The 14,962-nt window shown below is 39.9% G+C and overlaps 1 protein-coding gene across 12 annotated transcripts in view; it reads left to right on the forward strand.

Annotated features, from left to right (window-relative positions):
- dtna (dystrobrevin, alpha) overlaps positions 1-14,962 on the forward strand; it is a 205,021-nt gene that overhangs the window by 42,732 nt on the left and 147,327 nt on the right. For 11 of the 12 annotated variants that reach the window (XM_063063098.1, XM_063063106.1, XM_063063113.1 and 8 more), the window contains exon 2: positions 3,904-3,971. The exons of the other annotated variant lie outside the window; for it this stretch is intronic. In XM_063063098.1, coding sequence (XP_062919168.1) covers positions 3,904-3,971 — 68 coding nt within the window. The remainder of the gene's footprint in view (positions 1-3,903; positions 3,972-14,962) is intronic. 12 annotated transcript variants of the gene reach the window in all.

Below are 14,962 nucleotides of genomic sequence, written 5' to 3' on the forward strand. Positions count from 1 at the left end.
AAGAATTAGTATCTGGATAAATCTCAGTTGGAAATTGTAGGGTAAATTTGTGCTACAGTGCAGTGTGATCTTGAAATGGCCACTTTTGAATTCTGCTTTGGGTTCCAACTTATTTTCAGCTGTGTCACTGTGTTTCTTCTAATGCTTGATTGGGAGTTTAGGTCAAAAAGTTTCAGGTTTGCTTTGTTGCTGAAGAGTTTAAGATATCCTAAGAAGCAATTTAAACAAAGCAGATTAAGTACAAAATTGGAGTAAAAAAACAGGTGTTATATCTTAATGATGATTCTAAAACTTAGATCTCCATCAACTTAATTGAATGTTGGTTCAAAAATAACACAAGGAAAATGCTGTGAACTCTTAATACTGTGTTCAGATAACATTTCAAAACAGATAATGCTAATAGAGAGTGCCCTGGAAATAGCAAGTGCTCTCAAATGTTAAAAGTTTGTCGTTATTCAGAAGTTTTCTGTTGATAGAAATTTGAAAAGTTTAAATAAGCAATCAGATTAATACAGATTTTGTAATAATACCAAATTTAGCAACAACATCTATAAAATTGTGAACTATAGGGAGGACAATATGGAGTGCTATTTTCTGAGCGGGTATATGAAGAGACAATAATTTCCTGAAGTCTGCTGTTCTGGTTCTCTTTAGCAGCCAGTTCATCATTTATGATAGGATAGGAAGGAGGAGAAAGGCAGAGATTCCCAATTAGTGGCAAGGGTGGGGTGATTGAGAAGAAATACAGTTTTGTGATTCAAATAGTATAAGGGAAAGGGTTGGGTGAGAAGATAAAAAGATTGTATGATCACCAAAGCATTGTGCAGAGACTTGCACAGTAGTGATGCTCATTTCAAGGCAGTAAATGGATGAAAAGTTAATAGACATGAGATCCATCCCCATCCCCATCCCCATCCCCATCCCCATCCCCATCCCCATCCCCATCCCCATCCCCATCCCCATCCCCATCCCCATCCCCATCCCCATCCCCATCCCCATCCCCATCCCCATCCCCATCCCCTTTCTGTTTTTCAGTTTCCCATTCTGGCTCCCTTCACATCACCTTCCTCTGGTGCACTTCCTCCTTCCCTTTATCAGATGGCCCACTCTCTTCTTAATTGGCCCTTTACCTTTTCCACTTATCACCTCCCAGCTTCTCATTTCATCTCCCTTCCCCCATCCACCTTCTCAGCTGGCAGGTAGAAGTTCCTGAATGGGAATTGACGGTGAATTGCAAAGCATTTGAAAATTTTAAAAAAACTGCAGATGCTTGAAATCTGAAAAGATCACAGAAATATTGGCAATGTTATCTGTAACAACAGGAGATGTAAGAAGGACTCAGGAGAGAGTTAACCCTTACAAGGCTGCCGGGCCAGGCAACATCCCAGGCCGAGTACCAGGGAGTGTGCACACCAGTTCACTGTTGTCTTCATGGACATCTTCAACAATTCACTCATCCAGGCTGCTTCCCTACATGGTTCAAATCTGCCACCAACATCCCTGTACCAAAGAATTCCCATCAAGGAGGATCCATGCTAGAGCCACCATAGAAACGTAGAAATCCTACAGCACAATACAGGCCCTTCGGCCCACAATACTGTGCCGAATATGTACTTTAGAAATTACCTAGGGTTACCCAAAGCCCTCTATTTTTCTAAGCTCCATGTACTTATCCAAGAGTCTCTAAAAAGACCCTATTGTATCCGCCTCCACCACCATCACTGGCAGCCCATTCCACGCACTCACCACTCTCTGCATAAAAAAAATAAATTTACCCCTGACATCTCCTCTGTACCTACTTCCAAGCACCTTAAAACTGTGCCCTTTCAAACTAAAAAACAGTTACTTTCCTCAAGCAGAACGGCTGATCAACACCCCATCACACCTGCCACCACCACTGCTTGATAATTTCCTGACAGAGAAACCTAATATGTGTCCTGTGTCCAGTGTCACTTTATGGACATGCAATCAATCTATGTATTTCAGTTATCTTATGTATTAATATTTATTGTGTTTTTACGTTAGTTGTTCTTTATTTTATTGGGGTTTCTTTGTGCTATATCGATCTGGAGTAACAATCGCTTTGTTCTCCTATACACTCGTGTATTGAAATGACATTAAACAATCAGCAGGACAAACAGCATTAGTGAAAAGGACAGAGTGTTAAAGACAGACTGCACTTCATCAATAGGTACCTATAGGTTTCAAAAGGTCAAGAAGTCTTTGACCCAAGGTGTTAACTATGATTTTGTTTGTCTTTCCACAAATATTGCTGACTTTTTCAGGTATTTTTTGTGTCTGTTTTTGATATCTAGAACCTATAGCTTTTAATATCAGTAAACAAGAGTCCAGCTAGAAGTACTCAGCATTGATTGGTAAAAAGAAAAGTAAGTAAACGATCAAGATGGTTAGGTCTAAGATGATTATCTATTTTATTTTAATGAGAAAATTCAAGCAGATTGTGGAAAATCCTGTAAAATGGCTTGACTTAGTTGCGACATACTGGATAAAGTTGGCATAGATATCATTAATAAGCTTGCATGCAGGAGTAGTTATTAATGTGAGTGGTGAGATTGAAAGTAAATCCTGGAAATAGCCATAAACAGATGAAGAATAGAAAAGAGTTTGAGCTAAGGAAGTCCATATCAGATTTGGGATGACAGGATCTCAGTGAAAACTACAATTACTTAATGTGAGCAACACACATCAAAGTTGCTGGTGAACGCAGCAGGCCAGGCAGCATCTCTAGGAAGAGGTACAGTTGACGTTTCAGGCCGAGACCCTTCGTCAGGACTAACTGAAAGAAGAGCTACACCTTATATTCCGTCTGGGTAGCCTCCAACCTGATGGCATGAACATTGACTTCTCAATCTTCTGCTAATGCCCCACCTCCCCTTCGTACCCCATCCGTTACTTATTTATATACACACATTCTTTTTCTTTTTCTCTCTCTCCTTTTTCTCCCTCTGTCCCTCTCACTATACTCCTTGCCCATCCTCTGGGTTCCCCCCCCCCTTCCTTTCTCCCTAGGCCTCCTGTCCCATGATCCTCTCATATCCCCTTTGCCAATCAGCTGTCCAACTCTTGGCTCCATCCCTCCACCTCGTGTCTTCTCCTATCATTTTGGATCTCCCCCTGCCCCTCCCACTTTCAAATCTCTTACTAGCTCTTCTTTCAGTTAGTCCTGACGAAGGCTCTCGGCCCGAAACTTCGACTGTACCTCTTCCTAGAGATGCTGCCTGGCCTGCTGCGTTCACCAGCAACTTTGATGTGTGTTGCTTGAATTTCCAGCATCTGTGGATTTCCTCGTGATTACTTAACGTGAACAAACTTTGAGACAATAGTGAAGGCTAATTTATTTAACAATAAGACTTGAGGGGACAAGATGTTTCTCTGGGATGGTAAACTAAGATAGGCCAAGTATGCTTGTTTGTCCTTAATTATCTTGTAATCTTTAAACTTACTTGGTCTCTGCATGAGATGGATGCAGTTACACACATTGATTTCTTTACTAAAGCTAATTCATCTCTTTCTACCTCTTCCTCATTTCAGAAAAGCATCTTGACACGATAGAAATCATGGCATAGATTTGTGAAAGAAATATTGTTTCTAGTCCATATTAGACCATAAGACAGGAACAGAATTAGGCTATTTGGCCCATCGAGTCTGCATGTTGTGCTAGTCAACTGTACCATCGTAATAACAGAATGTCAATTAGCCCGTGAGAATTAACATTTTTTGGATTTACTTGGAATTCAAAAATCAATAAGTATTTGGTTCCAGTGCTTTCCTTTGTCCTCGTCTTAGTAAGGCATAAATATGCTCCTGAAGAAAACTCTGCTACATATCTGGGACTGGAAAAAGATCACTGATTTTTCTTTTGTTTTCTTTTGTGTCTTTTAGAATGATTGAAGAACGTGGAAGGGCAGAAAATACCATGGCTGAAAGAAGACAGTTGTTTGCAGAAATGAGTAAGAACTTTGAATGCCAGGCTTTTGTAGGGGAAATGGAGTATTGTTAGCAATTAGTACAAACAAGTTTCTTTAACTACAGAGTAGTTAGGTAGATTTTTTTAAGGCATGGTCCTAATTACATTTCCACTATATCCATGCAATCTCTTCAGTGATTTAATACTTCTTGCCACTGATTCCTTTTAATCTCTTGAATTATTTAAATTAAGAGCACATAAAGCTTGTCTTTCTCAAACTATTTCATGTTTTAGATATGTTTATGTTAAGCTGGAAATCTGAAACGTTCATAAACCATGGAGATGCCTGCAATTAAAATTACTGAAAAATCTAAGGCAGTATGTGGCCGCTGTAGAAACCAATAAGAGTCCAGGTCACACAATGCAGTGATGCTTTTTGAGCAAAAGTGGTGAATAATTGTTAATCGTAGCTGAGGTTCAAATGAAGTGAGATTACAAGAGAATAAATGAGATGAAAAAAACAAACAATGCAGTAACTATGAGATCCAGAATACCAGAGTTGCTCGAAATATAAAATAAAAGGAGGGAGGAGAAGATGGTGGCGTGATGCGGCGCATGCGGCCTCTCCGGTGAATGATATCATATTTGTAAGTAGGATGCCGTGCACAATTCTGATTTGATGGAGACAGACGTGAGAAGCACGGAGGAACATCTGGAGAAACTTCTGAAATGCCCGGTTCGCTGCTGCTGCTGCTGTGCAATCGAGAATCTCCGGAGGGGAAGGCCCCAAATCCTCGGTTTTGCCTGTTGCTGGCGGCCAGGGTTGGGGTCAAAGCGCTCGGCAGAGATGGTGCTCGGTGTCAGAGGGCTGGTTGGAGGCTCGAGGTTTTCGAATGGACTCAGAGTCGGACTGTGGTCGGGTGCTTCCAGGATGCTGCATCGGCAAGTTTGCGGCGCTGGAAGCTCATGGCAGGGAGAGTTTTCTTCCTTCTCTCGTTTGCGTGAGATGATGGGACTTTCGAGAGACTTTGAGACTTTTTCATGGGCTGTTCTTCATCAAATTACGGTATTGCTTGCACTGTTGTAACTATATGTTATAATTATGTGGTTTTTGACAGTTTTTTGGTCTTGGTCTGTCTTGTGTTTCTGTGATATCACACTGGAGGAACATTGTATCATTTCTTAATGCACGCATTACTAAATGACAATAAAAGACGACTGCGTGTCCTCATAATATAATCTAATCTAATCTAAAAGAGAGTGGAGGATTGCCTCATCAGAACTGGTCAAGTCAAGTCACTTTTTATTGTCATTTTGACCATTACTGCTGGTACAGTACACAGTAAAAACAAGACGATGTTTTTCAGGACCATGGTGCTACATGAAACAATACAGAAACTACACTGAATTATGTAAAACAACACAAAAACTATACTAGACTACAGACCTACCCAGGACTGCATAAAGTGGACAAAACAGTGCAGGCATTGCAATAAATAATAAACAAGACAATAGGCACAGTGAGGGCAGTAGGTTGGTGTCAGTCCAGGCTCTGGGTATTGAGGAGTCTGATGGCTTGGGGGAAGAAACTGTTACATAGTCTGGTCGTGAGAGCCCAAATGCTTCAGTGCCTTTTGCCAGATGGCTGGGGGGAGAAGAGTTTGTATGAGGGGTGCGTGGGGTCCTTCATAATGTTGTTTGCTCTACAGATGCAGCGTGTGGTGTAAATGTCTGTGATAGTGGGAAGAGAGACCCCAATGATCTTCTCAGCTGACCTCACTATGCGCTGCAGAGTCTTGCCATCCGAGATGGTGCAATTTCCGAACCAGGCAGTGATGCAGCTGCCAAGGATGCTCTCAATACAACCTCTGTAGAATGTGTTGAGGATGGGGGGTGGGAGATGGACTTTTCTCAGCCTTTGCAGGAAGTAGAGACGCTGCTGGACTTCCTTTGCTGTGGAACTGGTGTTGAGGGACGAAGTGAGATTCTCCGCCAGGTGAACACCAAGAAATTTGGTGCTCTTAATGATCTCTACGGAGGAGTATTTGATGTTCAGCAGAGAGTGGTCACTCCGTGTCCTCCTGAAGTCAACAACCATCTCTTTTGTTTTGTTCACATTCAGAGACAGGTTGTTGACTCTGCACTGGTCAGTTAGCCGCTGCACCGCCTCACTATGCTGACTCATTGTTCTTGCTGATGAGACCGACCACGGTCATGTCATCGGCGAACTTGATGATGTGGTTGATCTGATACCAGCAGAAGGGCCAACTACCTGAAACCTACTGAATTGTTGACTCTTGGGGGCTACAAGAAGGAAGATGAGGTGTTGTTCCAATGGTTTTCAATTGACCTTAACTGGAGTAGTGTGGGATGCTGGCCTAATGGGCGTCTCCAGGGTTTTGTATTTTCATTTCCAGCATCTGAGTTACTTTTTAAATATGACCGTAAGTTTCTTGTGGTTGTGAAATATGCTGCTGATAATTGAATCCAGATCACATGAAGTCTATAATTCTTGCCTCATCACCATGCTTCATTGTCAACTTTTTTTTAATCACTCTTTAGATTTATGGGATTATGTCCAGTGGAAAAAGCTTCACGGCAGCTAATTTTGGCACTTATCCATGAGTCATTATTCTGATTCTGGCTGTCTTTGTAAACTAACAATAAGTTCTTTACTTTGCTGTTCTGCACAGATGTTTTAAGGAATCACATTAGCCAAAAAAAAGTCATGAATAATTGTAAATCTGCAGATTTTCTGTCTAATGAATTACTGAATCCTACAGAATTAGCAGAATTCATGGGATCTGTTAAGAGGTTTTGTCAGGCCTGCACAGACAGGCTCCTCCTCGTCTCTCCCTAGCTATCAGGAGTCACCTGCCACTTGTTTCCAACGCATCACCTGCAGCCTATTTAAACCACAGTCTTTGTTCACCCATTGAACTAGTCAGCCTCAACCAGTTGCTCCTTGGCTTTGCTTACCTGGTTACTGTGTTGTGGGGTCACTTCTCTTGCCTTATCACTAAACTGTTAGCTCAAGGTATCTTCACCTCATGTTCTTGATATTTATTGCTTATTTATTATTGTTCCTTTTTTCTTTCTTTTTGTATTTACACAGTTTTTTTTGTCTTCTGCACAGTGGTTATCTTCCTTTTTGTGTACTCTTTCATTGATTCAATTGGTGCTAGATGTCATCAGGGAATTTGGGACCCTTGCAGTGGAGTGTAGTTGGAATATGGAATTGTTACGAGCCCACTACCATCACAGCCTCTTGGAGTTCTTCAGAGATGAACTGTCTACACAGGAGATGCCTATGGACCTTGAAAGCCTTGTCACTCTGCCCCTGTATGTTGACAAGCATCTTATGGGATCGCCACATCACCATTTCAGGCTGCAGAACCTGCATCATTTCCTCCAGAACCCATACAACTCCCTAAACCATCTCAAGAGGATGAGCACATACTACAGAGCATGTCTGTGTGGGAATGGGAAGTGCAAAAAAAAGGCTCGCCTTTTACCCCCGGCATTCAATATTCTGAGCTGCTTTCATTCTCGTCCTAATGAAGGATCTTGACCCAAAACATAGATTGTATTTTCCTGACCTGCTGAGTTCCTTCAGCATTTTGTGTTGCTCCAGATTTCCACTGTCTTCAGCCCTTGTAGTGTTCTCTAGTTTATTTTTGCAGATTTTTGATTTCTCTGGCATCTTTTCTTTGTGTAAAGCTTCCCCAAATGGCATCAGTGTTATTGGTATGAAAATTGACTCACAGAACAGCCAGGTTTAACTAATGGGTACCTTGAAAATGTCATGGATCTCAATCATTGCATCATACATGTACCTTGATAGTTTCTCCTATGGAGATCAGTCATGTTTACTAACAGGTGCCTAACCTTGGAATCATTCCAGCCTGAATACTTGGTTTACTGTTTTCTGCTGCATTAAGGAGGTCTACTTTTCCTTAAACTATAGGAGCAGACAGAGTAGGCATATGCCTTTGGTGACCTTGCAGACTTCCCCAAAATGTATTATTTAAACTTGGACTACATTCACCTGCATGTGGAGACACCTGACTATTGTTCTTGGTTATCATTATGATCACCGGTTTCAAAAAAAAACAACTGCAGCCAACAAAATTGTTTAAGTACCTGTCCAAGTCGTCTGACCCTTGAATACGTATGCTCAAGCTGCTTCTATCATTGCAGTGTCTGTTCATTTCGTTGGAACACGTCTCATGAGCTGGAAGGGGGTGGCATGTATTGCTGGACATTGCAAAGAGCTGGATGCAGATAGCTGACCTGCTGTGCTGAATGTCAGCCGCTGTGAGAACTAGCAATGTGTCAGTCAGACAAGGTAGTTTTGATTCAGTTTTACATAGGGAAATTCAAAAGCGCTCTGCTGTGAACATTGCAACTGAAGGTCTTACTCTTAATGTAACCAATAAACAACATTCAGGTGACTCGCAACACTGCTTTAATGCTGTCAAAAAGTAGTAAAGCACTTGCCTTGTGTGGATTTGTTTTTGTGTATAGTTATGCACGCCTTGGAGAGTGGTTAATAGAAAAAATTAACAAAACAAAGCACAGAATGAAATAATCCTAATGGTTAGGAATGACATTGGTCTTTCCAATGTTGTAAAATACATCTTTTCGCCATTAAAGTAAGAAATGCAATCATTCTACGGGCTGAAGGGGAAAGATTACTAGAAATTTTAGGTAGTCCAAAGATAGCAGTAATAGGGTGAGGAGAGATATCTATATTTAATACCTTAGAAATAATATTGAAAATATCTCTCCAAAAAGTTTCCAAAGTAGGGCAAGACCAAAACATATGAGTTAAAGAGGCTATCTGCCCCGAACATCTATCACAGAAAGGATTAATATGCGAGTAAAAACGCGCTAACTTATCTTTGGACATATGTGCTCTATGCACCACTTTAAATTGAATTAGGGAATGTTTAGCACAAATAAAGGAAGTATTAACTAATTGTAAAATCTGCCCCCAATCATCCACAGAAATGGTAAGCCCCAATTCCTGTTCCCAATCTACCCTAATCTTATCAAATGGAGCTTTCCTGAGTTTCATAATAATATTATAAATCATAGCCGATGCACCTTTCTGACATGGATTAAGGTTAATTATCGAATCTAAAATATATATAGGAGGAAGCATTGGAAAGGAAGGAAGTATAGTACTTAGAAAATTTCTAACTTGTAAATATCTAAAAAAATGTATTCTTGATAGGTTAGATTTATTAGAGTTTAATGCTCCAACTACCTTTTTTTGGTTTTCTCAGACGATTTTATGTTTGAATCTGGAGAAAATTAGAAGTAACCTTTATGATTCTTCATTTAAATTTGAACAGATTTGGGGACCTTTTATTCGATATTTTCATTTAATGTAATATTTACCCTTCTTGTTTTTTTTTCACTGTTTTAATGGAGGTCGGGATTGAGGACGTGATTTTAAGGTTAACTCTGTTTGGTTTCAAGTTAGCCCATTGCTTTGCTTTGCTTTTAGTTAGTTGCACGGTGGGTTTTTTTTTTGGGTTTTTTTTTTCTTTTTTTCCATTGATATATATAAAATCTAGTATACTATTATGTTATCTTGGTTTCTTATGCTTAAATTACATTGTAGTATTTTCTTTTTGGTATTGTTATCTTTTGGAATTTTATTATACTTTAACATTGTATTAATGTTTATATGGCTTACCTTTTTTGTATACTTACTCAATAAAAAGATTTAAAAAGAAAGAAAGGAATGACATTGGTAATAAAGTATAACTTGACATATTAAGGAAGGTCTGAGCATTAAGAAATACAAATTGATATGATAGGACAAGGCAGAATATTGAAGTTTTCATTGATATTAACAGTCATAGTGTAAGATTACAAACTGGTTGGTAAAATAATTTATACATGATGCATGACTGAATAGAAAGTGATAATTAAAAACTGATAGAACAAATCTATCCAATGTAGTTTATTTTTTTGACCGATGTTCTCAGGAATGCCATTTGGATTAATGTTCACCCACCTTAAAGGAGTGGATAGGAAACCATCAATAATAGAGGAGCTTGCAATAGTATTATACATTTCATGTCCTTAGGATGGCTCAAAATGATTCACTGTAAATTAATTCTTTGTGATGTACAGCCTTTCTGCTTTGTACGGAAAACAACTGAGGAAAATAACAAAATGAATTGAACGGAAATAATGAATAGCTCCGGGGACCAGTGAATGAAAGATATTGGATCTATACATACCTAAAAACATTTGAGAAATGCTTCAATATATGTCATGTATAATTAATTTCTTTCATCTGAAGTAACTTACCAAATGCAGTGGTCAATTTAGACACAATAAAATCTCAGAGTATGGATATCTAACCATTTTTAAGCCATTTCTGCTGGAACTGGATGAGAAAGAAGTGTTGACTACTGGTGCCATGGGATATTTAGGGTCCATGTCATGTGTTAATTTATGGAACTCATCTGATGATTAAACCTTTTGGAAGGCATAGCACTGCAGTGAATTTGTATTCAATTTTGCACATTGAACACCACTGAAGGGAAAACCTTAATGGGCAGCCAAGTTCTCCCCCCCCCCCCCCAACAGTGAAATAAGTGGAATATTGTTTGGATGGATGGAGTCCAAGAATGCTGCTTTGAAAATAAATTGTATATTAAGCACAGGAAATAAGCATGCTGGAATAGCAAGTGATCAGGGTGGAAGATGAAATGTAGGATTTTACCCAAATCCAGTTGACATGATCACAACTGGAGTACTGAGTATAACTTGGGTCTTACTTAAGACAGAATATATTTGCATTAGGGTCTATTTAGACAATGGTTCACTCTGTTGATTCCTAGGACAGAGTTGTTTTATGAGGACATTCTTAAGAATGAGAAATAAACTTGCTGAAACATAAGATTCAGGAGAGTCTTGAAATGGTAGATGCTCCCTTTGTGAGGGAATCTAAAATTAGGGTGTACAGTTTTAAAGTAAGGTCTTGTTCAGATAAGATAAAGAAGAATTTTCTTTCCTCTATGGAGAATCATAGTACTTTATCTCAAGGCAGTGAAAGTGAATTTTGATTTTATTCAAGGCTTGGCGATAAAGATTTTTGTGCTGCAGGGGATTTAGGAGTAATGGGGTCAAAGCAGAAAATGGAATTAATCCCCCCAGATCAAATTGACTTTTATATTATTGGATAGTCGGACAGGCTGAAGGTGCCGTATGGAAAACTGTTGCTCCTATTTGTCATGTAACTCTCAGAGGCATTTAATAAGACTTTGAACCATCTTTACCACAGAAGGAAATTGGTGAATTTTGAGGTGACTGAGAATGAGATGAACTTCTGATAAATGAAATACAATTTCCATTTAAGTTGTTTAAACAAGAAGAGATAAATTGCTGAGAGCTGATGGGATATATCATTTTGTACAAGGTTTGAAGGAATCAGAAAGAATAGCAAATATGGTACTCAAGGTAATGTGCATAGTATAAGAAATAAGGTGGATGATCTTGTTGCACTATTATAGATTGCCAGGTATGATGTTGTGGCCATCACTGAATCGTGGCTGAAGGGTGGTTGTAGTTGGGAGCTGAATGTCCAAGGTTACACATTTTATTAGAGGGACAGGAAGGTCGGCAGAGGGGTGGCGTGGCTCTACTGGTAAAGAATGGCATGAAATCAGTAGAAAGATGTGACATAGGATTGGAAGATGTTGAGTCCTTGTGGGTTGAGCTAAGAAACTGCAAGGGTTAAAAGGACATTGATGGCAGTTATATACAGGCCTCCCAACTGTGGCTGAAAGGTGGACTACATTACAACAGGAAATAGAAAAGGCCAGTCAAAAGGGCAATGTTATGGGAGTCATGGGAGATTTTAACATGTAGGTGGATTGGGGAAAATCAGGTTGGTTATGGATGTCGAGAGTGAGTTTGTTGAATGCCTAAGAGATGCCTTTTTAGAGCAGTTTGTTGTTGAGCCTACGAGGTGATCAGCTATTCTGGATTGGGTGTTACGTAATGAACCGGAGACTATTAGAGAGCTTAAGGTAAAATAACCCTTAGGAACCAATGATCACAAGATGATTGAGTTCAACTAGAAATTTAATAGGGAGAAAGTCAAGTCTGATGTAGCAGTATTTCAGTGGAGTAAGGGAAATTACAGTAGTATGAGAGAGGAGTTGGCCAAAGTAAATTGGAAGGAGCTACTGGCAGGGATGTCAGCAGAGCAGCAATGGCATGAGTTTCTGGGGAAAATGAGGAAGGTGCAGGAAATATGTATTTCAAAAGTGAAGAAATTTACTCAAGTAGTAAAATAGTGTAACCGTGGTTAAAAGGGAAGTCAAAGCTTTTGTAAAAACATGAAAGCATAAAAGCACAACAAAGCAGAAATTAGTGGGAAGATAGAGGATTGGGAAGTTCTTAAAAACTTACAGAGAGCAACTAAAAAAATCATTAGAAGGGAAAAGATGAAATATGAAAGCAAGCTAGCAAATAATATTAAAGTGGAAAGTAAAAGTTTTTTCAAGTATGGTAAAAATAAAAGTGAAATGAGAGTAGACATAGGACCGCTAGAAAATGAGGCAGGAGAAATAATAACGGGGGACAAGCAGATGGCTGATGAAGTAAATGAGTATTTTGCATTAGTCTTCACAGTGGAAAACACTAGCAGTATGCCTGATGTTGTAGTGTGTCAAGGAAGAGAAGTGGGTGCAGTTACTACTACAAGAGAGAAGGTACTCAAAAAGCTGAAAGATCTAAATTATCCAGGCCAGATGAGCTGCATCCTGGGGTTCTGAAAGAGATAGTGTTAGAGATTGTGGTGACATTAGAAATAATCTTTCAAGCATCATTGGACACTGACAGGGTGCCAGGGGACTGGAAAATTGCAAATGTCACTCCATGCTTTAAGAAAGGAGGAAGGCAGCAGAAACATCAGTTAGCCTTATCTCAGTGGTTGGGAAGATGTTGGAGTCAATTGTTAAGGATGAAGCGATGGAGTACTTGGTGACACAGGACAAGATAGTAAAAAGTCAGCATGGTTTCCTTCAGGAAAAATCCTGCCTGACGAACCTGTTGGAATTCTTTGAGCAGATTACAAGTAGGATAGGGGAAGCAGTGGATGTTGTATATTTGTACTTTCAGAAGGCCTTTGACAAGGTGCCATACATGAGGCTGTTTACCAAGTCAAGAGCCCATTGTATTACACGAAAGTTTGCAGATGATATGAAGATTGGTGGAGGGGCAGGTAATGTTGAGGAAATAGATAGGATGCAGAAGGACTTGGACAGATTAGGAGAATGGGCAAGAAAGTGACAAAATGAAATACAATGTTGGAAAATGCATGGTCATGCACTTTAGTAGTAGAAACAAATATGCAGACTATTTTCTAAACGGGGAGAAATTCCAAAAATCTGAGATGCAAAGGGACTTAGGAGTCCTTGTGCAGAACACCCTAAAGGGTAACCTGCAGGTTGAGTTGGTGATGAAGAAGGCAAATGCCATGTTGGCATTCATTTCAAGAGGTCTAGAATACAAAAGCAGGGATGTGATGCTGAGGCTTTACAAGGCACTGGTGAGGCCTCACCTTGAGTATTGTGAACACTTCTTGGTCCCTCATCTTAGAAAAGATGTATTGGCATTGAAGAGGGTCCAAAGGAGGTTCACAAGAGTGATTCCAGGAATGAAAGGGTTATCATACAAAGAATGTTTAATGGCTCTAGGTCTACTCACTGGAATTCAGAAGGATGAGGGGGGATCTCATTGAAACCTTTCAAATGTTGAAAGGCCTAGACAGAGTATAATCATATAACAATTACAGCATGGAAACAGGCCATCTCGGCCCTTCTAGTCTGTGCCGAACGCTTACTCTCACCTAGTCCCATCAACCTGCACTCAGCCCATAATCCTCCATTCCTTTCCTGTCCATATATCTATCCAATTTTTTTTTTAAATGACAAAATTGAACCTGCCTTTACCACTTCTGCTGGAAGCTCGTTCCACACAGCTACCACTCTCTGAGTAAAGAAGTTCCCCTCGTGTTACCCCTAAACTTTTGCCCTTTAACTCTCAACTCATGTCCTCTTGTTTGAATCTCCCCCACTCTCAATGGGAAAAGCCTATCCACGTCAACTCTATCTATCCCCCTCATAATTTTAAATACCTCTATCAAGTCCGCCTTCAACCTTCTTCGCTCCAAAGAATAAAGACCTAACTTGTTCAACCTTTCTTTGTAACTTAGGTGCTGAAACCCAGGTAACATTCTAGTAAATCTCCTCTGTACTCTCTCTATTTTGTTGACATCTTTCCTATAATTCGGTGACCAAAACTGTACCCAATACTCCAAATTTGGCCTCACCAATGCCTTGTACAATTTCAACATTACATCCCAACTCTTATACTCAATGCTCTGATTTATAATGGCCAGCATACCAAAAGCTTTCTTCACCACCCTATCCACATGAGATTCCACCTTCAGGGAACTATGCATCATTATTCCTAGATCCCTCTGTTCTGCTGCATTCCTCAATGCCCTACTGTTTACCATGTATGTCCTATCTTGATTAGTCCTACCAAAATGGAGCACCTCACATTTATCAGCATTAAACTCCATCTGCCCTCTTTCAGCCCACTCTTCTAACTGGCCTAAATCTCTCTGCAAGCTTTGAAAACCTACTTCATTATCCACAATGCCACATACCTTAGTATCATCTGCATACTTACTAATCTAATTTACCACCCCGTCATCCAGATCATTAATGTATATAACAAACAACGTTGGACCCAGTACAGATCCCAGAGTAGATGTGGAAAGAATGTTTCCTATGGTGGGAGAGTCTAGGACAAGAGGGCGCAGCCTCAGGATAGAGGAGTGCCCTTTCAAAATGGGCGTGGAGAAATTACCTCAGCTAAAGGGTGGTGAATTTGTTGCCACATGCAGCTGTGAAGGCCAGGTCGTTGAGTGTATTTAAGGCAGAGATTGATAGGTTCTTGATTGGACATGGCATCAAAGGTTATCGGGAGAAG

The sequence above is a fragment of the Mobula hypostoma genome, chromosome 1 (genome assembly GCF_963921235.1).
Source record: "Mobula hypostoma chromosome 1, sMobHyp1.1, whole genome shotgun sequence".
Classification (NCBI taxonomy): domain Eukaryota; kingdom Metazoa; phylum Chordata; class Chondrichthyes; order Myliobatiformes; family Myliobatidae; genus Mobula; species Mobula hypostoma.